Consider the following 26,703-nt stretch of genomic DNA (forward strand, 5'->3'; position numbering starts at 1 on the left):
TAAGCATTCAATAAATATGAATGATTGATTGAGTGATTGAAATGATCACGGCTATGAAAGGAGGTTTTCCTCGATTGTCAGTAAAAACACAAAACTCAGCTTGTCCTGCTCAAGGCCTCCTGTTGCCTGGAGTCAATTTGTAGACTTCTGTTAAATGTACACAGAAATTCAGTCCATTCATAAGACAACAAATCTCCCAAAACATATTAGGAATAAAATGGTTTAAAGACTAAAGAGAATAATTATACTTAAAAAAAAATGTCGATACTACAGTCTAATGAGTTCTGGTGTCAAGAGGCAAAATCCTGTAACAATTTCCATCTAAAACATAAGCCCAGAACTATTTGGAGCTGGATGTATCTAGATGTGGAAGCAGTGAAGCAGTGTGGCTTAGTGGAAAGAGCCTGGGCTTGGGAGTCAGAGGTCGTGGGTTCTAATCCCAACTCTGGCACTTGTCAGCTGTGTGACTAAGTCACTTAGCTTCTCTGTGCCTCAGTTACCTCATCTATAAAATGGGGATTAAGACTGGGAGCCCCACGTAGGACAACCTGATTACCTTGTAGCTACGTCAGTGCTTAAAACAGTGCTTGGCACAAAGTAAGTGCTTAATAAATGCCAACTAGTTCATGGAAATAGAATTTCCATAAAAATGAACAAGGTAACCAAAATTATCGGTGGGGGTGGGTACAAAAGAATTCTGTGTGAGGATTGACCAAAAATATTAGGATTCTTCAGGTTAGAAAGATGAAGACTGAAAAAGAGCAATAGTAATATTAGAAGAAATAGTAATAGTAGTAATAGTAATAATAATAATAATGATGACGGTACTTGTTAGTTGCTTACTATGTGCCAGGCACTAAGTGCTGGAGTAAATACAAGGTAATCCGGCTGGACACAGTCCCTGTCCCACATGGGGCTCACAGTCTTAATCCCCATTTTACACTTGAGGTAACTGAGGCACAAGTGACTTGCCCAAGGTCCCACAGCAAACGGGTAGTGGAGCAGGGATTAGAATCCAGATCCTTCTGACTCTCAAGTCTGTGCATTAACCACTAGGTCACGCTGCTAAAAGTTTAAAAATATCGGCGTGGGTTGGGATAAATTCCGGTCCAGTGGTCCAAAATGGGTTACTAAGGGAAAAATGAAGGATGCTGAGGGAAAAGTTAAGGATGTTAAAAGTTAAGGATGTACACATTCCTAAAGATTTGGATGGATATCAAGGAAGGGAAAATCATATGATTCCTCTAAGCATTTTGTTGCCACTTTCAGGAAGAATAGTGAGCTGGATAGCATTGTTTTGTGGGGTGATTTTTTTATGACTCAGGAAGCAGAGTGCCTAGCGGATAGAGCAGGGGCCTGGGAGTCAGAGGACCTGTGTTCTAATCTGGATTCTTCAACGAGTCACTTAACTTCTCTGTGCCTCAGTTTCCTCCACTGTAAAACGGGGATTCGATACCTGTCCGTCGTCCTACTTAGACTGTGAGCCCCATGTAGGGCAGGGACTTTGCCTGACCTGATTGATTTGTATCTACCTCAGTACTTTACACATAGCAAGTGCGTAACAAATACTATAATTATTAATATTAGTGATGTGTTATTTGACATAAAGTAGTTTTGCTTCTCTGCTACCTACCTCTTCCTTACTACTAGAAAATGAAAGTAGATTAGATTAATATTAATTTTAAAATATTAATTTAAAAACTCCATGAAGCCTTTTGGAAGTTTCACTATCCACGTGCCTAAGAAATAACATCCCTTCAAAGGGCAAGGCCAGAAGCTGCATTATCAGTTAAATGATTCATAATAAATCAGCCTATCGTTCAATGCTATTTATTGATCGCTTGCAGTATGCAGAGCACTGACTAAGTGCTTGGAGAGTACAATACAGCAGAGTGGTACCCTGCCCCCATGGAGCTTACAATCTACGTACAGATGTGAACTTAAGCGCTGTGGGGCTGAGAGTAGGGTGAACATCAAGTACTTAAAGGGTACAGATCCAGTTGCATAGATGACACGGAAGGGAGAGGGAGTAGAAGAAAACAGGGCTTAATCGGGGAAGGCCTCTTGGAGGAGACGTGCTTTTATTAAGTCTTTGAATGTGGGCAGCAGAGAGGTAGAGAAGCAGCGTGGCTCAGTGGCAAGAGCCCGGGCTTGGGAGTCAGAGGTCATGGGTTTGAATCCCGGCCCTGCCACTTGTCAGCTGTGTGACTGTGGGCAGGTCACTTCACTTCTCTGGGCCTCAGTGACCTCATCTGTAAAATGGGGATTAACTATGAGCCTCACGTGGGACAACCTGATGACCCTGTATCTACCCCAGCACTTAGAACAGTGCTCTGTACGTAGTAAGTGCTTAACAAATACCAACATTATTATTAGTCTGTTGGATATGAAGCGGGAGGGAGTTCCAGAGAAACAGCAGCTGGTGGAAAAAGCACGGTCTTGGGAGTCAGAGGATGTGGGTTCTAATCCCAGCTCAGCTACTTGTCTGCTGAGTGACCTTGGGCAAGCCAATTAACTTTTCTGTGCCTCAGTGGCCTCATCTGTAAAATGGGGATTAAGACTGTGAGCCCCTTGTGGGACAACCCGATTACGTTGTATCTACCCCAGTGCTTAGAACAGGACTTGGCACATAGTAAGCGCTTAACCAATACCATTATCATTATTATTATTCCATGTCAGTCCTGACTCCTATTAATTGAAATGACAGAGGAAAAAGGCTTGAAAAAGCCCATTAGTTCATCTCCTGTCCAGAGTTGAATGGCTTTCTCTGATTTTTTCTATTACTTTTGTCTCTCTAGCTCTAACCAAATGGAGATTTTTATTTTTTCTCCAGTTTATTCCACTTGTTTGTCTGCTCATTCCAAATGCACCTTAGTGAGATCCTTGTGATTTTTAAACCTCACATTTCACTGTTACCTCTATGCCAAGACTGAATGTTCTCAACTTTCCCATTTGCTTAGATGAGAGAGTAGAAGAAGTCTTAAGAGTACCATAATCTTCAACTTGGTATTTTAACCTTTCCTTCAGGAACTGTTTATGAGACTTTTTAAATGAAAGATAGCAATATCATCTGGACTGAGAATGACGTTATACATAGCATTTCACTGTCAAATTTCCTCTCTGCCCGTGATCTCTTGAGAAGATGAAAACAAGTAATTAAGATAATGCTACTCAGATCTGAAATGTATTCTTCCCCATTGATCAGGTGCAAATTTCTGGCAAAGGGATTTTGTGGCTTGTAAAATCTGCTTTAAATTCTATATTCCCAGACAGAGTTGCCACCTGTGTAGTTATTGAGGCATTTTTACAAGGTTTTCTGATTTCTCCATTCTTTCACTACTGTCCAGGTTTCCATAGCAACTCCCCTCATCCCCCGACCATGCTCTCTTCTCGCCACTGCACTTTGCCATTGTCCTTCCATTATCATCATTATGGTTACTACTACTACTATTAGCATTTATTAAGATCTTACACTGTGCAGAACACTCTTCTGAGCCCTAGGGTGATTAAATGCAAATAATTTAGATGTGACCCCAGGCCTACAAAAGCCTCACAATCTGAGGGGGCAGACACCCACCAAATAATAAAAATATATAATCCAATCAATGAGAAGCAGCATGGCCTAGTGGAAAAGGTCCAGGCCTGAGAGTCAAAGGACCTGGGTTCTAATTCTGGCTCTGCTACTTGTTTGGATCCAATGCAATGTGCTGCAGTGAGCATAACTTCAATGCTAGGAACTTTATTATAGGACATCTTTGTCTGCCTGCCTTGCAATTTGATGTCACATATAACCTGGAAGTGGTTTTTGACTGTTGGCTGTGTGTCTAGTTGGGTGCAGGTTGATACTTTATCTTCCTAGCTCAATGGGAGCAGGGACTGTGTCTACCAACTCTGTTAAATTGTACTCTCCCAAGAGATGAGTACACTGTTCCGCACACTGGAAGCACTCAATAAATACCATTGATTGATTGTTGGACTTATGATCAGTCCATAACATCTGGCTGGTTTGGGGAAGCTGGTTTTTGGGTGGGTGCCTTTAGAGCAAAGTCATCTGCAAGAAGCAACGTGGCTTAATGGATAGAGTACAGGCCTGGAAGTCAGAAGGACCTGAGTTCTAATCCTGGCTCCACCACCTGTCTGCTGTATGACCTTGGGCAAGTCACCTCACTTCTGTGGGCCTCGGTTACCTCATCTGTAAAATGGGGATTAAGACTGTGAGCCCCATGTGGATCAGGGACTGTGTCCAACCTGATTAACTTGAATCTACCTCAGTGCTTAGAACAGTGCCTGGCACATAGTAAGTGCTTAAGAAATACCATTATTATTATTTTTATTATAACAGTTCTCGAATGACCAGTAGTAGGTTTTTGGTTGCTGCTGTTGAATTGGAAGGCGACCGTACCACTAGTGCATCCTGAACTGATGCTGTCTTGTCTTGTCTTATGCCATCGAGTCGTTTGCGACCCACAGGGACACCACAGACACATCTCTCCCAGATCACTCAGCTCTCCACCTGCAATTGTTCTGGTAGTGTATCCATAGAGTTTTCTTGGTCAAAATCTGGAAGTGGTTTACCATTGTCGCCTTCTGCGTAGTAAACTCGAGTCTCCACCCTCAACTCTCTCCCACGCCGCTGCTGCCCAGCTTGGGTGAGTTTTGACTTGTAGCAGATGGCCTTCCACTCGCTAGCCACTGCCCAAGCTAGGGACGTAATGGGTAGGCCTCTGCTTGACTCTCCCTCCCATAGCCGAAACTGGTAGAGGACTGGAAACTCTCCAAGTGTGACCCTGAGAGGGGCAAGATGATGCTACGGGACCTCAAAGATGTAACCATCATCATCGTCTTCAAATCCTGAGGTATCTCAGCAACCTCCATTGGAGGCAAGATCCTAGTCAGGGTACTCTAGAATCCTCCAAGTCTTCCAAGACCTCAAGCCGCCTCTCTCCTGTTTGAACTGGGGCAAGTCACTTAATTTCTTGGAGTCACAGTTTCCTCATGTGTAAAATGAGGATTAAATACCTAGTCTCTCTCTGTCTCCTAATTTTTTTAACGGTGTTGGTTAGTACTTACTATGCTCCAGTCACATTACTAAGCACTGGGGTAGATAAAAAATAATCAGATTGGACAGAGTCCATGTTCCACATGGGGCTCATAGTTTGAATCCCCAATTTACAGATGAGGTAACTGAGGCCCCGTGAAGTGACTTGCCCAAGGTCACACAGAAGACAAGTGGCAGAGCTGGGGTTAGAACCCAGGTTCTTCTGACTCCCAGGCCCGGACTCTTTCCGTTAAACCAGGCTGCCTCTTATGTTTTCTTGTTCCCTAATCCTAAAATAAACTGTGACCGTTTGCAGGACCACAGATGGGAACGGGAAAATAGAGTAAATTCACGTGCAAAAAATAAAAATTGTAGGTGGAAAAGCACAACCCCCGGACTACATTTGCAGCAGTCTGGACCAGGCATCGTCCATCCCAACTGAGGATTTAAAGGAGGTTTCTCGGTGATATTCTAAAATGAGAGTGGCGTTCCAACAGGCTGATTTATGTGAAATTCCCAGCTGGGTCCAGAGTGTGGACTTGAGTGTGGCAAGAGTGTGGCCCTTGCGAGCGAGATGGCAGCGGCGACGTTTCTCGCTATGGTTGAGAGGAAACCGAAAGCTGCGAGTGAACAATCGTTGTGAGATGGGGGACTGCCAAGGCCGAAGGGTAAACACAGCTGTGAGGGAGAGGGACCCCATGGACTTTCCCATCGGCAGCTAAAGGAAACACCGACAGTCAGGCTTTAGGATCCAAAAGCCCGATTAAAAAAAAAAAATCCGTCATCTGTATTCCTTATTCCCTCATATCTAAAGCGCTTAATGCATCACTGTCTCTGAGATCAGCCTGCCCAAGGGACTTGTTTTCGGGGGGCCTCGGAAAACTCCTGGGCCTAGCGTTGTGCAAAGCAGCCTGGAGCTATTACCACCTCATTTATTGCTGTTTAACGAGGATGCCTCTTCCATAGATGGAGCGGAGGTTACCGGGGCCCTTTCCCATCCCGTGTTGCTAAACAGCAGGAGGATTTTATTTTTAGGTAAAATCCATCGCGGCCGTAAGTAGGTCATTTGCAACGGCAGCAAAATGTCCAGCTCTGTTCTCTACCGGGATGCATCCCCTGTCTCTCACATTCACAACTGTTAGTGACTAATTTCTTTTAATTGTGAGCAGTGTTGTCTAGTGGAGAGAGCCCGGGGCCTGGGAGTCAGAAGGACCTGGGTTCTAATGCCAGCTCCGCCTGGCGACTGCTGTGTGACCTTGGGTAAGTCACTTCACTTCTCTGGGCCTCGGTTACCTCATCTATAAAATGGGGATTAAGACTGTGAGCCCTTTGTGAGAAAAGGGACTGCGTCCAACCCGATTAGCTTGTATCTACTGCAGCGCTTGGAACAATTCCTGGCACATAGTAAGAGCTTAACAAATACCACAGTTATTATTAATATTATAACTGCAATTCAGTTTGAGATCACAGAGGAATCTGACAGGCAGGATTTTTTCTACAAATCTGATCCAAAATAATGAGCAAAACAATGATAAAAAACACAAGAAATATAGTTAAATGATCAAATAGCAATGTGAGTACAGTCATCCCCCAATTCAACATTTTTCTTCTGATGTTCTTTCACGATACTGCTATTGCATTTTAATGCTGGTATTTCTTACAGGGCTCTCTGGCTTTGAGAGAATGCTGCAAAATTACCTTGCCTTAAAAGCTCCTCCCGTCTTTTCATCTTTTCATCCTCAACATTTGAAGTATTTTGACTGACTTGGATAAATTAGTGACCATTTCAATTTAGCATTAGATAATGGCAGAGCTGTGTGACCTTGAGCAAATCACTTAACTTTTCTGTGCCTCAGTTACTTACCTGTAAAATGGGGATCAAGACTGGGAGCCCTACGTGGGACACTGTGGGGACTGTGTCCAACCTGATTAGCTTATATCTACCGCAGTGCTTAGTACAGTGCCTGGAACACTTACTAAATAAAGTGGCACTTAATAAATACCACAAAAAAGCATAGATTATGATAGATTTCTAGCATATTAGCATATATTACCATTTTGCTGAAAGGATGTGAAAATTACTTTAAAAATTAACTATTTATTCATGTATATATGTACACAACTCTTTACATATGTGCAAAAACATCTAATTCAAAATATTTTATTATTACTACAGATTTACTTTCTAATTAGGTCATATAACTATATTTTTATTACATTTAGATATTACTACAATGCTAGTTTTCCTTAATGCAGGGTTTTACAGAAGTAAAATTATTCAACTTTTTCAACATGACACATTCTTGCTGTTCTTCCGGCTCCCACTATTGGCAAATCATTTTTCTGTCTGTTTCTCGCCCCTCCGCCCCCATTAGACTGTACACTCTCTAAGGGCAGGAAATGATGCATTTTGCTTCTGGTGTCCCTTCCAAGTATTTAGTACTTGATTTGTTGACCAACACAAACCATCAGTAATACCATCTTAAAACCCAAAGGGACAGTATTCCCTCTCTCTCTTCCTCACTCTCTTTCAGAGGATTTTTATTTTGGAAGTAGCACTAGTCCATTAAAAATATATTGATGCTAAATATTAAAGTCAAAACAAGATTTAGAGCTTTCAAAATGACTAGTGTCTTTCAATTTCCCAACCTTTAAAACACATATTTCCATCATTTTCATCTTTGCAGGTGGAGCATATCAGCCAGGATTGAGAACTTCAAAACCTTGAAAATAAACCATAAAATGAGCAAATTTTTCATTTTTATTTTACCTTGGTTATGTTTTTAACCTTTCAGTGTAAAACAAACTTGCTTTGTTTTACCATTTGTCGATAAACCAGTGTTACTGAAAAACCATTTTTATATTTGTAAATCAATCAATCCATGGTAGGGATTGAGCACTATCTAAGTAATTACTATCTAAGTAATCATTTGGGAGAATACAACTGAAGGAAGACATAGGTTCCCTGCCCCTAAGGGACTTGCAATCTAAAAGGGAGGCAAACAGACCAATAAAAATGAATAGTGAAGGTAGGAGGATGTTACAGAAAATGGTTAGAGTGTATCAAATGAATAGCAATAATTGTGATATTTGTTAAATGCATACTTTGTGTCAAGCACTGTACTAAGCACTGAGGGAGATGCAGGATAATCGGCTCCCACTTGGAGCTCTCAGTCTAAGTAGAGGGGAGAACCAACATTGAATCCTCATTTGCAGATGAGGGAACTGAGACACGGTGAAGTTAAGCGACTTGCCCAAGGTCACACAGCAGGTATATGACAGAGCCAGGGTTAGAACCTAGGTCCTCTGATTCCCAAGCCTGGGCTCTTTCCACTAGGCCACGTTGCTTCTCAGCAGATGAAGTAACAGAATAAGTAATTGAATGTATAAATGAAAATTCAAACCATTCATTCATTCAATCGTATTTGTTGAGCGCTTACTGTGTGCAGAGCACTGTACTAAGTGCTTGATAATATACATAAGTTCTAAGGTTGGCAAAGAAAATAAAATGCCCAAATGTAGATACGTAAGGGCAGTACATTCAGGTTTGGTATTAAGTCAAAGGTGATATTCTACAGAAATTATGTCATCTCTTTCAAGTTGTCAATAATCTTGACTTCCCTATTTTGCTAAAAATGAATGACAAATCGATGATTACTGATGGTAGGAAAGACAGGGGTGCTTGGCCGAAAACAGAATAATTGTGTGGTTTCCTTCTCCCCTTAATACACTTTTTACACTGCCAGGCAAAGAACTGGCAAGTTTTATTTTCCTCTTCTGGGAAAAGGTATTTTGAATAGCTGGCAGCAGAATTGAATGTTAAAATGTCTAAAATGTGTTTTTACATCTTCATTGGGTGAATAGCCGGTTCTGTTCACATTCAGTAGAAAAAAGAAAACAAGTCGTATTTAAAAGTTGACTATAGAGTCAACCCAAAATTGGATTCAACCCAAAAGGGACAGAGACTGTGGCCAACCTGATTAGCTACTATCTACCTTAGTGCTTAGTACACTGCCTGCACATAGTAAGTGCTTAAAAAGTACCCTAAATAGAGGTTACTTCAGTGGGAACACTGAAGGTTTTTCTTTCCCTTCCTCAATGTTCACCTCCCCACAAATATTGTCCTCCTTTACAGCTACCTTGCTGATATCTCGTACTAGAGAAATGCCAAAGATGAAATACTAATACCAATTCCTCTCCAAAGAGGAAAAACTTTCCCATAAATTCTTATAGCTTTGGGGGTACTGTTCTTGCCTAGTAATTAAAAAATTTTATCAGAATTTTGAAGCTAAACGGACCAGTTTCAGAAAGGTAAAATCCAGGTGTATACAGCCAAGCTGATATAAAATATGGGGATGAAACAGATTAATTAACGATTCATTCATTCACTCAGTCATATTTATTGAGCACTTCCTTTGACACAGAAGCATTCTTTTGGGCTTGGATTATTTGTACAGTTTTCTCAACTCTCAATTTTCTTAATTTTCTCAATTTTGTGAGGGTGGGTCTGCTCTAAATATTTTAAATATACAGCTAGAGTTAACCATTAAGGACTATGCAGGACCCCAAATCATACACATTCTAGATAGGAACTAGTATTTCTTTCAATCCTGAATATTAAGTATAAAACTGTCTTCAAAATCAACTTGGGGGAATATGTCGACAAACCTGACACGGATGCACACAGAAGAATATCCAACGAATTGAAGTATTTAGAGGTTAAAAAGCTTCCCCCATCTGCCCGAAGAGCCGTATATATATGTGGGTTTGTCGTGAGCCAAATTGTTTTTATGTTAGGCTGCCATCTGAATGTTTGAAATATGAGGTTATACTAAGCATGTAAATGTGTGTTGCAACAGATGTTCCTGCATCAATACATGACTTTTAGCTTCAAACAAGGCATAAATTTGCCCATGGCTGAATTCAATCAGGAGCAATAAATTCAGGGTGGGTATTCGATAAAACAAAGCACTTGAAATTCTCCTCCACGATACAAAGCTTATCATAGTAGAATTTAGGATCACGAGGAAATAGAACGCGATTACGTAAAAGGAAAAAAAACCATGTCAGAATGGTCTAAAGAAAGTAGCTTTATGACCATAGATTTTGTTGCTTCAAGTCTCCAGTCATCAGACCTATAAAAAATAAAATTTATCCGACGTCTTTGAAGTTCAAAGATACTTGGGCTGTATCAACGTTACATAATTGAGCGGGTCAACAATCAGTTTATCTATGATATTCACTGAGTGTTTACTGTGTCCAGAGCACTGTACTAAGGTCTTGGGAAACTACAGTGCAACAGAGTTGGTGGACATGTTCCCTGTCCACAACAAGTTTACAGTCTGGAGGGGTGGACAGACATTAAATAAATAAATAATTTATAATATATAATTTGTAGATATACGTAAAGTCTGAGAGGGATGAGGGTGGGATGAATACCAAATGCCCAAAGGTCCAAGTGCGTAGATGATGCAGAAGGGAGAGGGAACCGGGGGGAAAGAGGACTTTTGAAGGAGTTTTGATCTTAATAAGGCTTTAAAAATGGAAAATGGAGGAGGGGCCGGTTTCAGGACAGAGCGGCTGTAAACTTGTGGGCAGGGAAGGTGTCTGTCAACTCTGTTGTATGTACTCTCCTAAGCACTTAGTACAGTGCTCTGCACATCAAAAGGGCTCAATAAATGCCATCGACTGGAGGATGTGGGAAAGGGCTCAGCAGCATGATAGACGAGATCAGGGCATAGTGAGCAAGATGGGACTAGGGGAGTGAAGTAGGGAGTCTGGGTTGTGGTAGGAGAACACTGAGGTTGAGACAGAAGCAGGGGTGAGCTGGTTGAGTTCTTTAAAGCTGACGATAAGGAGTTTCCGTTTGTGGTGGAGGTGGGTGGGCAACCACTGGAGGTTTTTGAGGAGTGGGGAGACATGGACTGAACATTTTTTTTAGAAAAATCGTTCAGGCAGTCGAGTGATGTATAGACTGGAGTAGGGAGAGAGGGAGGAGGCAGGGAGGTCAGCGAGGAGGCTGATGTAGTTGAAAGGTAGTTGTCGTAGCAGTCTGGATGGAGAGGAAAGGACAGATTTTAGTGATAATGTGAAAGCGGAACCGTTAGGATTTGGCGACAGATTAAATACGTGAGACAGACTGAATGTGTTATGAACATCTTCAAAAATTCCTAAATAGTCATACATCCTTGGTGGCTGCTCCAAAAAGCACTTTTAAAAGTTCCTGAAAATTAAGCACTGAAGGGACAAGTATCAAGTAATTAATGTTAAAGAGGCAATAATCCAATCATCGAGCAACACTCTTGGCGGTGTTGGAGGTGAAAAGCAGCAGAGGCCCTGGGCTCTACTCCTCCCTCTGCTACTTGCCTGCTATGTGACCTCGGGGAAGTCACAACTCCTCCATGCCTCAACTTCTTCTTCTGTATAATGGGAATTAAATACCTTTTCTCCCCTCTCTGTCTTATACTCTGAGCCCCATTTAGGACAGGGGCTGTGTCTCACCTAATTGGATTGAATTTTTTTTTTTAATCTGCCACTCGTCTGCTGTGTGATTTTGGGCAAGTCACTTAACTTCTCTGTGCCTGTTACCTCATCTGTAAAATGGGGATTGAGACTGTGAGCCCCATGTGGGACAAGGGACTGTATCCAACCCAATTTGCTTGTACCCATCCTAGCGCTTAGCTCAGTGAGTGGCACTTAGTAAGACCTTAACAAATACCATAATTATTATTATTAACAAACGTTAAATACAAGAATACAACAAGAGGCAACCTTTTTATGTTGGTGGCTGGGCTTTTGAATTCACACACATACTAATAGGTGAACTTTACCTTCTGTAGGGTCTTCTTTGAATACAAATGATGTATAAATACACATGCACATACTACCCACAGAAAGAAAGGTGATAATTTGGGGGCATCTTCAAAGTGAGGTTAAAAAAGCTGCTATGTAAAATCCTACATGAAAAGTCCAAGTTTATGCTGCCTTCAAAGTAAAACATTTGTTAGGTTGCATCTATACTGGTCGAATCTTGAACACGACTGCTAGGGTATTTATTCCTTTTTTGCAAAAATTTAGGTAAAATGTGGGTACCACAACTAATTGAAATAGGCCAGACTGTATAAACAGAAATCCTGTTATAAAGGATGCTGTTCACAGTCTCACGTATCATCAGTTTGCCTTGGTAGGTAACTCATTATTTTGACAATTCGTTTCCTTGGTAAACTGTTTTGTAAAAGGAATTTCTCCCCATTTGAGATTTGTAGTCAGAATAGTTCTTTGCTGTCATCTGAATGTGAACACATTTTTTTAACCTTCATTTTTCTCACGTCCGAATCGGCGATATGCGGTCAAATGAACAGGTCAGTCAGACCTGGCTGATTTTGTACTATTAGTCAAGTACTGAATGGAACCTATCAGCATTTTCCTAGGCGACCTGCCACGGACAACTTTTGTAAAGAAAAACAGCCCTGGAATTTCAACTCTGAACTCTGAACTGAACATTGGGTGAACTTGTCACATATATGTGAAATAGAAAATAAAGGAAATTCAGTTTAGTGGAAAAAATTAAATGCCGCCAAGAAAAATATGCGTTAGTACACAGGGTCACTGATATGGAAAACGTATGCATTCACTTCTCATTCTTCACTTGAGAAGCAGCGTGGCCTAGTGGAAAGAGCAGAGTCCCGGGAGTCAGAGGATCTGAGTTCTATTTCTGACCGGCCAATTGCTTGCTGTGTGACCTTGGGTAAGTCATTTTCTCTGTGCCTCAGTTCCCTCAATTGGAAAACGGGGGTTCAGTACCTGTTCTCCCTCCTCCTTAAGACTGTGAACCCAGGTGGGACAGGAACCATGTCTGACCTAATTAACTTGCACCTACCCCAGCACTTATAAGTGTTTGGCACATAGTAAGCACTTAACAAAATACCATAAAAAAAGGCATAAAGTCTTGAAATCCCTGAAAAATACATTAATGTACTTTAGTTGTTTTTTTTTTTTCTGGGACACTTCTGGTTTCTAGCTGTGCGGATGTTTGCAATTCATTCATTCCTTCCTTCATTCAATTTTTAGAATTGTCTTTAAATTCAAGCATGGAGCTACCAATGGTGAGACCGCATCTGTGAATGCATGTCTTTGAGAGAGCTCTTTTGCATCCTTGAACGTTTTCTCCTATTTTTTACTGCTGTTGTTCTTTGTTTCTTGTTTTCACGCAGTAATATTCCTTGAGCACCTATTATGTGGAAACCACTGTACTGGACACTGGGGAAACTACATTGATTAAAATTCAGACACTCCCCTGGCCCCCATGGAGACTTCCAGTCAATGAACACAGATACTGTACTAAGCGCTGGGGAAGGGATAAGGTAATTGGATTGGATACAGTCCCTGTCCCACATGGCGCTCAGAGTCTTATCTCCATTTTACAGATGAGGGAACTGAGGTGATTGATTAAGACTGTGGGCCCCATGTGGGACAGGGATTGTGACCAACCCGGTTTGCTTGAATCCACCCCGGTGCTTAGTACAGTGCCTGGAACATAATAAGAGCTTAACACCATAATTGGTGCCCTCCGCTCAAAATGTACAGTGCAGGTTGGGTGGCCATATTTGCAGATTTAGACCTACCTCTAACGGAGGAAGATTTTAAAATTACCAATTGCACACTCACGTGTCTGCGATCCATTCCCTCTGCCCAGATGGCCTTTCTACCGTGTCCCTTCCCAACTAGATGTTGGGAAAGGGCCTCAAAAGATCATCTAGTCCAGCCCCCTGCCTCCAGGGGATTCCTAGATTAGCAATATGACTAAGTAACCATAAGGGAAAAAACTATTTTTACTAATCCACCAGATTTTAGTTGACTGGACAATTTTTCTCACAAAGAACATTACAATGAACTAACCACAGAGTTTGTTTGAAGGTTAAGTAAACTTTAAAAGTATTGAATTGTTCACCGCATTCTGGGTGAAGGAGCCAAAGCCTGTCATACTTGTGTATTTATGCATTTCCCCAGTCCCAGAGTAAGAAATCAAAAGCATAAATAAAACGCTGCATCTTGTAAAATGCAGTCTTGGACAGTAATTATCTGGGCATTCTCATTTGAATAAGAAAGGGGATTGAAGTTAATACTCATGAAATACTAAGAAATGCTTTTTAAAAAATTATGTGCAAGAAATTCAGAAAGCAGGACCTGGTGTGCAAAGGTTAAGACATTTTTGAGGCCGCTGGTACTGATGACAAAAACAACTCTCACCATAAATGTTTGCTATCTTTGGATTCCTGCATGAGGGGCAGAGCGCATAACTGGGAGTCAAATCAATCAACCAATCATATTTACTGAGTGCTTACTTTGTGCAGAGCACTGTACTAAGCTCTCGGGAGAGTACACTATAAAAGACTTGATAGACACTTTCTGGGCAGGGAACATGTCTACTAATTCTGTTGTATTGTACTCTCCCGAGTGCTTAGAACAGTGCTCTGCACAAAGTAAGCGCTCAATAAATATCATTGCTTGATCGATTGATTCCCTGCCCACAATGAGTTTACGGTCAAATGTCCAGGCTAGATTTCTGCTGGGAACCTGTCTACCAACTGTTATATTTTTCCTTCCAAGCGCTTAGTACGGTGTTCTGCACACAGTAGATGCTTAATAAATAGATACTACTAATTGATTGATCTGCTGTGTCACCTTGGGGAAGTCACTAATTTACCCAGCTATAAAATGGAGAGATTTCTATCCGCTCTTCCGTCTTGCCCAGAAATGATGTGGAAAAAGAGAGAGCTGATTGATAGCAAAGTCTGGGAGAAAAATAGCACTAGACCAGGTTGAGGGTTGCCACGCTGATGATGAATGCTGCTTCGAGGCTAGACGAAGGGAGAATGAATGCCATTTTGCAGGGAATATTGTTCAAACCAGGGCAATTAGCATTATTATTTCCTAACTGAAAATCACAAGGGCAGAAATTGCGAGAAGCCATGAGCGAACACTCAGACATCTAAGAAAGGAGAACCCAGGTTCAAAACAACAGTGCTCACATGAGTCAGTTCACATCAAGATTTTAACCCAGCAGAGCAGAAGTTTTTGGTATCCACAGACAAATTATTTCCTGTTTTTCAGTTTCTTTTGGAATTACTAACTCACTGCAAAGAACGAACAACCCCTATAAAAACATATTCTGTAACACCTTTTTAAACAAATGGCACTTATTTGTTGCTGCGGCTTTCCCCCCCAAACGATCCCCAATTAAAACCTTAAAAAAAATTGAAAAGCACAGTTCCAATTTATTAACTAATTAGTTCCAACTAATTTATTCTTAGCTTGAGCAGGTTTGTTATCGCTAGCCAAATCCAGGTGCAAAAACATTTTCGCTAATGTACAAACTCACCGCTTAGAGAGAAAAACTACCCAAACACACCTGCACCTTTTCAAAACCGATATAATACTGTATTTAAGTAAACATATTCGGGTCACAAAAGTTTAATCATCAAAAAGCTTCCCCGATCAGAGTGCTACGTCGAGGGAATGGTTGCGTGCGTGGGTTACGGTGTGGACAATTCCCATTAGTTGTTATTGGACACATTTGGACTTCATTATTCCTGCACTTTGGAATCTCGTTTCTCCGGCCGGGGGTCGAGACCACTGGGTAGCGTGTGTTAGGGGCCGTGCTGGGGTTGAAGACCCCTCAACTCCCAGGCTGGAGGGCAGGATCAGAGCAGCACCAGGCTCCCCGTCCCCCACCCCAGAGCCATGGTTTCAATGATAATAATAATGGTATTTAAGGGCTTACTATGTGCCAACCACTGTTCTAAGCGCTGGGGGAGATACAAGGTAATCAGGTTGTCCCACCTGGGGCTCACTGTCTTAATCCCCATTGTACAGATGAGCGCCCCATTTTACAGATGAGGAAGCTAGAGGGCCTGGGGTTGGGCGAGGGGCAGGGGGCGATCCAGCCGCAGCGATCTCTGGGGCTGCGGGGATCGGCAAGGTGTAGTGGATAGAGCTCGGCCTGGGAGGCGGAAGGTCTTAATCCCCATTTTACAGATGAAGTAACTGAGGCCCAGAGAAGTGAAGTGACTTGCCCAAGATTACACAGCAGGTATGTGGCAGAGCTGAGATTAGGACCCAGATCCTCTGACTCCCAGGCCTCTGCTTTCTCCATTAGGCCACATTGCATCCCATAAGGATATCAATCAATGGTATTTACTGAGTGCTTACTATGTGGAGATCACTAAACTAAGCGCTTGGGAGAGTAGAGTGCAACAGAGTTGTTGGACAAATTCTCCACCCACGACGAGTTTACAGTCTAGAGGAAGTTCTTGGTTTACTCTTACCGCTGGGCATACAGCCATCTATCTCTTATTTCATGAAGGCATTTGAAACTCCCTCACAATAAGAAATTCATCGAAGCGATTGCTAGCTCCTTCACACCCTTAGTTATGTAAGAAAACATTTTTGGGAAAAAGGATGCAGGTAAGGAGGCAACAGTCAATCGATCGTATTGAGTTCTGTATTAAGTACTTGGGAGAGTACAATACAGCGGTCGACAGGCGTGTTCATTGCTTACCAGGAACTTACAGTCTCGGCCTAGCCTTAAGAGCAAGGGCTAGAGAGTCAGAGGTCATGGGTTCTAATCCCAGTTCTGTCACTGCTATGCGATCTGGGGCAAGTCACTTCACTTCTCTGTACCTCAGTTACCTTATCTGTAAAATGGGGATTGAGACTGTGAGCCCCATGTGGGACAGGGACCGTGTCCAAGCTGATTAGCTTGTATCTACTCCAGTGCTTAGAACAGTGTTTGGCACATAGTAAGCGCTTAACAAACACCATCATTATTGTTCTTATTATTGAGTTGGGAGACATGTTAATATAGATTACGGCTATGTACGTCAGTGCTGTGAGGCTGAAGCGGGAGTGAATATCAAGTGCTTAAAGGGTACACATCTAAGTGCACAGGTGACCCGGAAGGGGGAGGAAGTAGGGGAAACGAGACCTTAATCGGGGAGGACCTCTTGGAGGAGATGTGATTTTACTAAGACTTTGATGGTGGGAAGTACGGTAGTCTGTCGGATATGAAGGGGTAAATCTCACGTGGGTTACTTCTCAATTCATGGACCGTAGCCACCCAACTCAAACTTCCCAGATGCGGATGATGACATGGACATTACCCACGTTAGGAATAACCGTAAAAATGACCGAAGGAATTTTACGGAAAGAAAGGGAAGGCTTACGGGTGCTGATGATTACCCAAGCTTCAAGCCAGTCAAGCTAGTCCAGTCCACTGAGCCTACAAAGGCAGAAAAGCTGTTCTACCACACTCTTTGTAGACAACATTGGTGACTTCACCCCGGTTAGTCCTTCGATTTCAGATTGAGTAGCCTCAAAGGTGAAAGCGTTTTTCCAACAAGTTTATTCTACTCCTTTTGCCACGGATCGGCACCAGGCTTGCCGCCCAGGGTGGTGACCTTCCGGAAGGGCCTACGTCCCAGTGACTGCAGGAAATGGACGACAAAGACGTTCGGGTAGAAAACCACTTACTTTTTCTGGGTTCGTTCAGCAAGTCTCGCGGCCTCTATGGCGGCCTTCCTGGCGACAAACTCCTCTCTCTTGAGTACCTCTCCGCTCCCTCGGTAGCCCAGCTCCACCAGCTGGCGGGCCAGCTCCTCATCCTGGGGGAAGCAGGAACAACCTTAATTTTTCTTTTAAATGGTATTTGTTAAGCGCTTCCTAAGGGCCAGGAACTATACTAAACTCTGGGGTAGATACATGTGAATCAGATTGGACGCGGTCCATGTCCCACATGGGGCTCAGGGTCTTAATCCCCATTTTATAGATGAGGGAATTGAGGATCAGATAAGTGAAGTGACTTTCCCCGTGGTCACACGGCAGACAAGTCCCAGGTCCTTCTGCTTCCTAGGCTCTATCCACTAGGTCATGCTGCTTCCTCTCCAAAGAGTGTTAAATATTAAATACGCTTCCCTGAGTCTTACCCTAGACCGTGGCTCAGTGGAAAGAGCCCGGGCTTGGGAGTCAGAGGTCATGGGTTCGAATCCCAGCCCTGCCACTCGTCAGCTGTGTGACTGTGGGCAAGTCACTTCACTTCTCGGTGCCTCAGTGACCTCATCTGTAAAATGGGGATTAACTGTGAGCCTCACGTGGGACCACCTGATCACCCTGTATCTACCCCAGCGCTTAGAACAGTGCTCTGCACACAGTAAGCGCTTAACAAATACCAACATTATTATTATTACCCTGCAAAACCCAAAAGCTGCCTAGCAAAAGATAGAGATCGAAGAATGAATTACTCATCTCTGGTCGGACCTTGCCCCCTTTCACCTCAGTTTATTCATCTGGAAAATCACCAAAGCCATTTTCATTATGGTCCTTGACCAACCAACCGCCTTAATCTCGAGTGATTTCTTTGCTCCGGGGAGGGCTCTGTCTTAAACGGCTACTGAACTTCACCTGGCTCATGCACTGAATGGGAATGAAATCAAAAACTGCACTTGCCAATTTGTTCACACAGAGAGTACTTAGTCTTGGAGAGTAATTACTTGCCACTTTAATTCTCTTAACATCTGCTTTCTTGTGCCAATCTCTCTTTTGAGGAGGGCTCGATTGAGTCGTATACAAAAATGGATAAATGCTCCCATCTAGTGGAAGAATATAAGATGGGACATGGGTAGATGACGTTACCTTTCTTATTCTAGCTACAGTCGAATGTATTTACTGAACGCTCACTGTGTGCAGAGCACTGTACCAAGCGCTTGGGAGCGTACAAGATAACAGATACATTCCCCGCCCACAACGAACTTGGAGTCTAGAGGGGACGTGGCCTAGTGGAGGGTGCAGGGGTCTGGGAGTCAGAAGGATCTGGGTTCTGATCCTGCCTCTGCCACTGGTATGCTGTGGGACCTTGGGCAAATCACTTCACTTCTCTCAGTTCCCTCATCTGTAAAATGGGAATGAAGACTTGTGAGCCCTACATGGTACAGGGACTGTGTCCAACTTGATTCGCTTGTATCTACTCCGGCGCTTAGTACACTTTCACAGGAAGCGCTCGTACCCGTGATTCACCCCACTTTTAGCCCCACAGCGTTTATGGTCATATCTGTAATTTATTCACATTATTGTCTATCTCCCCTCTAGACTATAAGCTCCCTGCGGGCAGGGGACGTGTCTACCAACTCTGTTACATTGTACTCTCCCACTCACTTAGTACAGTGCTCTGAATATAGTAAGCGCTCTATAAGTACGATCGACTGACTGACCGATACTATCTTTAGTGATGGGAAAGTCAGGGAGAGGACAGGGTTTGGGTGAGAAGATAACGGTTCTGTTTTAGGCATGTTAAATTTGAGCATCCATGTAGAGATGTCCAGAAGGCAGGAGGGAATGTGAGACTGCAAGAAGAGAGGTTTATTTGGGACTCATCCGCACAGAGATGGTCGTGGAAACCGTGGGAGTGGAGTGGACGTAGGTGGAGAATAGAAGGGGACCCAGGACTGAGCCTCGAGGGTCCACCGCAGTTAAAAGGTGGAAGGCAGAGGAGCCCATCAAAGATTGCGAATGGTGGCCAGAAGAACCACGAGAGGACAGTGTCAGTGAAGCCAGGGTTAGACCTTTCCAGGACTGGGAATCAAGAGATCTGGGTTCCAGTCCTGACTCTGCCACTTTTTGGCAAGTCTCTTAACCTCTCTAAGTCTCAGTTTCCTTGTCTGCAGAAAGGGGATAAGATCCCGGATCTCCCTCCTTTTTAAACTGTGAGCCCCAAATGGTATAGGAACTGTATCCAATCTGATTATCTTGTATCTACCTCAGAGCTTGGCACATAGTAAGTGCTTAATAAAGACTATCGTTCTCAATATTAATATTACTAATATTCTCAAGAGTTATATGATTATTAATAATGAGAATCATGGACGGCATTTAGAGTCTTCCAGCTCCAAGCCCTACCTTACCTCCCCATCCCAGTCCCTACTTTACTTCTACCCAAGCTCTGGCCTCAGTGTCCCAGATATTTCAGTCCCAAAAAGGTATTTATAGAAATATGAAATCATTGGATACATGAGGTTAGAAAAGAAGCAAGCTCAGAATAGTGTGCCCTACTCCAGAGGGTGGGGAAAAACGCTGTTGTGGGGGCAAGAGGCAGAGGCAGGAAGGTGGGGGGGCTTCACGGGGGAGGCCCAAACCACTCCCCTAATAATAATAATGATTGTGGAATTTGTTATGTGCTTACCATGTGCCAAGCACTGTACTAAGCGCTGAAGATTTGACTGTATTATATTTAACCCCAACACTTGACACATCCAATCAATGACACTTATTGAGTGCTTCCTATGTGCAAAGCATAATAATACCAATAATGGTAATAATAAAATGATTGAAGTATTTGTCAAGTGCTTAGTATGAGAAGCAGCATGACATAGTGCATAGAGAACGGGACTGGGAGCTAGATAGTCGTGGGTTCTAATAATGATAATTGTGATATAATCCCGGCTCTGCCACTTGTCTGCTGTGTGACCTTGGACAAGTCACTTCACTTCTCTGTGCCTCAGTTTCCTCATCTGTAAAATGAGGGGGGGTTGAGACTGTGATCCCCACGTGGGACAGGGACTGTGTCCAACCCAGTTTGCTTAATAATAATAATTGGGGTATTTGTTAAGCGCTTATTTTGTGGCAGGCACTGTGCTAAGCACTGGGATAGGTACAAACAATCGGGTTGAACACAATTACCTGTCCCACATGGGGTTCACAGTCTCAATCCCCATTTTATAGATGAGGTAATTGAGGCACAGAGAAGTGAAGTGACTTGCCTAAGTTCACAAAGCAGACAAGTAATGGAGCTGGGATCCACCTTAGAGCTTAGTACAGCTCCTGACACATAGTAAGCCCTTACCAAATGCTATTATTAATTATTATTTTTATGAGCCAGGTCCTGTACTAAACGCTGGGGTGGATACAAGCAAATGGGCTTGGGCACAGTCCCTGTTCCACGTGGGGCTCACCGTCTCAATTCCCATTTTCCAGATGTGGCAACCGAGGCCCAGAGAAGGGAAGCGACTTGCCCAGGGTCACCCAGGTAGAGCCGGGATTAGACCACAATGATTATTATTGGAACCCACGACCTTCAGACTTCCAGGCCTGTGCTCTATGCACTAAGCTATGCTGCTTCTCATAGTGAGTGCTTAACGGATACTTTAATTATTATTATTACTACCATTATTATTATTAAGCTTTACACATGGGAAATGCTCAATAACTGCCATTGACTGAATGTGTCACGGGTTAGGGTAGAGAAGCAGCGTGACTCAGAGGAAAGAGCCCAGGCTTGGGAGTCAGAGGTCATGGGTTCGAATCCCGGCTCTGCCCCTTGTCAGCTGTGTGACTTTGGGCAAGTCACTTCACTTCTCTGGGCCTCAGTTTCCTCATCTGCAAAATGGGGATTAACTGTGAGCCTCATGAGGGACACCTTGATTACGCTATATCTCCCCCAGCATTTAGAACAGTGCTCTGCACATAGTAAGCACTTAACAAATACCGACGTTATTATTATTATTATTATATGCAGTCAAATCCCCAGCGCTTAGAACAGTGCTCTGCACATAGTAAGCGCTTAACAAATACCAACGTTATTATTATTATTATATGCAATCAAATCGCCAGCGCTTAGTACAGCACTTAAATTCCACAATTATCAAGTCACTTCACTTCTCTGTGCCTCCGTTATATCATCTGTAAAATGGGGATGAACTGGGAGCCTCACGTGGGCCAACCTGATGACCCTGAATCTCCCCCAGCGCTTAGAACAGTGCTCTGCACATAGTAAGCGCTTAACAAAGACCCACATTATTATTATTACCGGGGGAGGGGGGAGGGGGTGGTTTGGGTCACCCAGCAGTTAGGGGGCGGGATTAGAACCCAGGACCTGGGGCAGATAATAATAAATGATAACGATGGCGTTTGCTGAGCGCTCACTAGGTGCCAAGCCCCGATACCTCCAGGTAGTACAGGTCCAGGGTGGTGATCTGCGAGTCCAGGAAGTCCTCGTACGAGCTGAACTGCGTGACGATGTTGTCCACGGCGGACACCAGCTCGTCCCCTTCCATGCCGGTTGCCAAGGGCGCGGCGTCCCTAGCAACGGGGAGGTGTGAAGGGCGGGGCCCGCTTCCAGCCAATCAGGAGCGGCGGAGCTTCCCTCTTCCCCCCCCCCACCCCGGCCACGGTACGCGCGAACCCCGCCCCCTAGCGGCCGCCCGGAGCACTTCGCCGTCCGCACCTCGCCGTCTGCTTTGCTCGCTCATTCATTCATTCATTCATTCATTCATTCGTTCGTTCGTTCGTTCGTTCGTTCGTTCGTTCGTTCGTTCGTTCGTTCGTTCGTTCGTTCATTCTTGCATCTATTCATTCATCCTTGCATCCATTCATGCTTGCATTCATTCATGCTTGCATTCATGAATTCCTTCATTCTTGCATCCATCCATTCATTCATTCATGCGTGCACGCATTCATTCATGCATTCACGCATTTATTCATTCATTCATTATCACGTTCATTCATTCATGCATTCATGCTTGCATTCATTAATTCATGCTTGCATGCATTCATTCATGCATTCACGCATTCATTCATGCTTGTATACATTCATTCATGCATTCATTCATTCACGCATTCATTCATACACGTTTGCATTCATTCATTCATGCTCGCATTCATGCTTGCATTCATTCATTCATTCATTCAGCATGGCTTAGCGGAAAGAGGCCGGGCTTGGGAGTCAGAAGTCGTGGGTTCTAATCCCGGCTCCGCCACTTGTCTGCTGTGTGACTCTGGGCAAGTCACAACTTCTCTGTGCCTCAGTTACTTCATCTTTAAAAATGAGGATTAAAAAATGTGAGCCCCATGTGGGACAATCTGATCATCCTATATCTACCCCAGTGCTTAGAACAGTGCTGTGCACATAGTAAGCGCTTAACAAATACTATATTATTATGCTTGCATTCATTCATTCATTCATTCAATCGTATTTATTGAGGGCTTACTATGTGCAGGGCACGGTACTGAGCACTTGGAATGTGTGGGCTCAGCAGAAAGAGCCCGGGCTTGGGAGTCAGAGGTCATGGGTTCTAATCAGCATAGCTCAGCGGTAAGTGCCTTGGGAAAGGCTTGGGAGTCTGAGGTCATGGGTTCGTATCCTGGCTCTGCCATTTGTCAGCTGGGTGACTGTGGGCAAGTCACTTCATTTCTCTGGGCCTCAGTTACCTCATCTGTAAAATGGGGCTGAAGACTGTTAGCCTCATGTGGGACAACCTGATGACCCTGTATCTACCCCAGCGCTTAGAACAGTGCTCTGCACATAGTAAGCGCTTAACAAAGACCAACATTATTATTATTATTATAATCCCGGCTCTGCTGCTTGTCAGCTGGGTGACTTTGGGCAAGTCACTCCACTTCTCTGGGTCTCAGTTACCTCATTTGGAAAATGGGGATGAAGACTATGCGCCCCAAGTGGGACAACCTGATGACCTTGTATCCTCCCCAGTGCTTAGAACAGTGCTTTGTAAGCACTTAACAAATGCCATCATTAATTAATTAATTACAATTTGGCCACAGATAGAGACCATCCCTCCCAGGGACGGGCTCATGGTCTAAACGGGGAGACCGACAGTCAAGCAAAACAGAACGAAATGAAAACAAGACAGCATTAACAAGAGAAATAGAATCAAGGGGATGTACATCTCGTTAGCAAAATAAATAGGGTAATAAATAATATATACAAATGAGCACAGTGCTGAGGAGAGGGGAAGGGGAAAGGGGGAAAGGAGAAAAGCACAGGGAGGGGGAGCAGAGGGAAAGGGGGAGTGCTCGCTAATCCATCCATCCATTGGAATGTACAATTCGGCAACAGATAGAGACAATCCCTGCCCAATAATGGGCTCACAGTCTCCATCCATCCATCCATCCATTCGATAGTATTTATTGAGCGCTTACTGTGTACAGAGCACTGTACTAAGCGCTTGGAATGTACAATTCGGCTACAGAGACAATCCCTGCCCAATAACAGGCTCACAGTCCTCATCCATCCATCCATCCATCCATCCATCCATCCATCCATCCATCCATCCATCCATCCATCCATCCACCCATCCATCCAACCGCCTCTAATCCAACCACTCTCCCCAGCTTCAAAGCCTCACTGAAGGCCCATCTCCTCCAAGAGGCCTTCCCAGATTAAGCCCCACTTTTCCTCATTTCCCATTCCCTTCTGACTCACCCTGATTTGTTCCCTTTGTTCTCCCCCCACTCCCAGCCCTACAGCACTTACATACATAGTTGTAATTGTATTTATCCCTTTGCCCTTCCCCCCTCCCAGCCCCAAAGCACTTATGTACATATCTGTCATTTTATTATCCCTGTGCTCTTTCCCACTCCCAGCCCCAAAACACTCATGTATGTATCTGTATTTTTATTTACTAGCATACATGTCTGTCTCCTCCACTCCAGACTGTGAGGTCGTGGGCAGGGACTGTCACTGTTTATTGCTCTATTGTATTTTTCTAAGCACTTAGTACAGCACTCTGCACACAGTAAGCGCTCAATAAATACAATTGAATGAATGAACAGGGGTAGGAAATCTGTCTCTGCAGCCCAGGGTTGAGGGTGGGTGCCTCGAGCCTCTGTAACCATACAGCATGGTTTAGTGGATAGAGAAGGGGCCTGGGAGTTAGAAAGACCTGGATTCTAATTCTGGCTTTGCCGCTTGTCTGCTTGTGACCTGGACAAGTCACTTATCTTCTCTGGTTCTCAGTTACTGCATCTGTAAAATGGGGATAAGTGTGTGAGGGCCACGGGGGACAGGGACTGTGTCCAACCTGATTAACTTGTATCTTACCCCAGTGCTAAGAACAGTGCTTGGCACATAGCAAGTGCTTAATAAGTGCCATAATTATTATTACAACAGGACCGAGGGCCAGAGTAATAACTCTTAAATATGGGGGAAAAAAAGAGTGCCTGCTTCAGGACTTTTTCTATGGTAGTCGTTAAGCATTCATTATATGTCAAACACTATTCTAAGTGCTAGTATAGATACAAATTAATTAGGTCAGACATCAGTCACGGTTCCTGTCCCGCATGGAATTTACAATCTAAATAAGAGGGAGAATAGGTATCCTCATTTTGCAGGTGAGGAAACTGAGGCACAGAGAAGTGACTTGCTCAAGGTCACACAGCAGATAAGTGTTGGAGCTGGGAGTAGAATCCAGGTCCTTCTCACTCCCAGGCCTGTGTTCTACCCACTAGGCCACTATGCTTGTCCGCATTTTCTGTGGCGGCCGTGTCAGCACGTCCAGCTCAGGCCCTGCCTGGCCGAGCCCCCACCCCGGGCGGATTCCGGCCCTCAGCCCGCTGTAGTGATAATTATAATTATGGCACCTCTTAAGCACTTACTTTGTGCCAAGCACCGTTCTAAGCACTGGGTAGGTGCAAGTTAATCAGGTTGGACACAGTCCCTGTCCCACATGGGCTCACACTCTTATCCCCATTTTACAGATGAGGTCACTGAGGACCAGAGAAGTGAAGTGACTTGCCCAGGGTCACACAGAAGACAAGTGAAGGAGCTGGGATTCGATTCCCTATCCATTAGGCCGTCCTGCTTCTCCAGGCTCACTAGGGTACCCCACTTTGTCCCTTCCGAGGGAGCCCAGGGAAGGAGCTGGGGTGTTTGGGCTCATTACCGTGACGGGCTCCCATCCCCCAGCCTGTTGACCCACTGTTGACATGATTCCTGAAAGTAAATATGAGGCCATTCCTTCTCGGGCTCCGACCGCTTTAGGACCATTAATAAATCGGTGGTATTTATTGGGAGCTTTCTGTGTGCAAAGCACTATACTAAACTCTTGGGAGTATAGAGTACGGTAGAGTTGGTAGACATGTTCCCTACCCACAGTGAGCTTACTCTGATGAAAAGCTAATTGCAACACCTCTGCAAAATCGGGTAACCTCTGAGGTGAAAGACTTAAAGGTGCTGAAAGCAATAACTTTAAGGATCCACGGAATCTATGGGAGCGGCCGAGAATTCTTGAACGAGAACAATCTTCTAAACCAGGAGACGAATAAGGAAATGAACTGATCATTCCTCAAAGGTATCTAAAGTGAATTCTGGATTATCCCCCAGATTCCCACCAGATTCCAGTTTGGCTTCCCTCCGAGGTCCCAGTTGGCAGTATCTGCCATCCAAGGCAGATACTCTTCCAGGGTCCAGGTCTGCCAGGGAGCAGCCCAAGATGGCGCCGTGCCTCCGTGGGTTATTGCCTGTGGTTTCGTATTATCTCCCTCCATTAGGGCATTTATCAATAAAGCAATCGAAGAGTGCCAGGAAGATCCTTCAGTGTGTCACATCCTCTCTTGCCGGTTGAGCCCCATTGTAATAATAGAAATTGATTACCAGGACTGTCTTGGAAGAGCTCTTTCAAACCAATACTTTCTTGGGTTTGAAAACCTTGTGCAGGAAAGGGCCGACTGAAGAAGGCTGTGGAATAAGGGGTTTGATCTATCCCTGCTCATCCTCGGGATCGCTTTCCAATCTAAATATCTGTACCTTTCCCAGCTTTGGCAGATTGGCGGAGGTTTGAAGCTGACCCAAAGATGCGAGGAATTCCGTGTTCGGGACAATC

General features: G+C 43.9%; 1 protein-coding gene and 1 non-coding gene across 2 annotated transcripts in view; both read right to left on the bottom strand.

The window, feature by feature from the left end:
* CFAP299 (cilia and flagella associated protein 299) overlaps nucleotides 1-22,170 on the bottom strand; it is a 138,899-nt gene extending 116,729 nt beyond the window's left edge. The window contains exons 1-2 of the mRNA XM_029072966.2: nucleotides 22,030-22,170; nucleotides 17,570-17,700 (exon numbers count right to left, since the gene is read on the bottom strand). Coding sequence (XP_028928799.1) covers nucleotides 17,570-17,700; nucleotides 22,030-22,140 — 242 coding nt within the window. The 5' untranslated portion in view covers nucleotides 22,141-22,170. The remainder of the gene's footprint in view (nucleotides 1-17,569; nucleotides 17,701-22,029) is intronic.
* Nucleotides 4,660-4,797, bottom strand: LOC114814901. Its single transcript, XR_003762697.1, has one exon. It is a non-coding gene; the product is annotated as a small nucleolar RNA SNORA7 (small nucleolar RNA).
* Nucleotides 22,171-26,703: the final 4,533 nt, after the last annotated feature.

This window comes from Ornithorhynchus anatinus, chromosome 10, assembly GCF_004115215.2.
Source record: "Ornithorhynchus anatinus isolate Pmale09 chromosome 10, mOrnAna1.pri.v4, whole genome shotgun sequence".
NCBI classification, from domain to species: Eukaryota; Metazoa; Chordata; class Mammalia; order Monotremata; family Ornithorhynchidae; genus Ornithorhynchus; species Ornithorhynchus anatinus.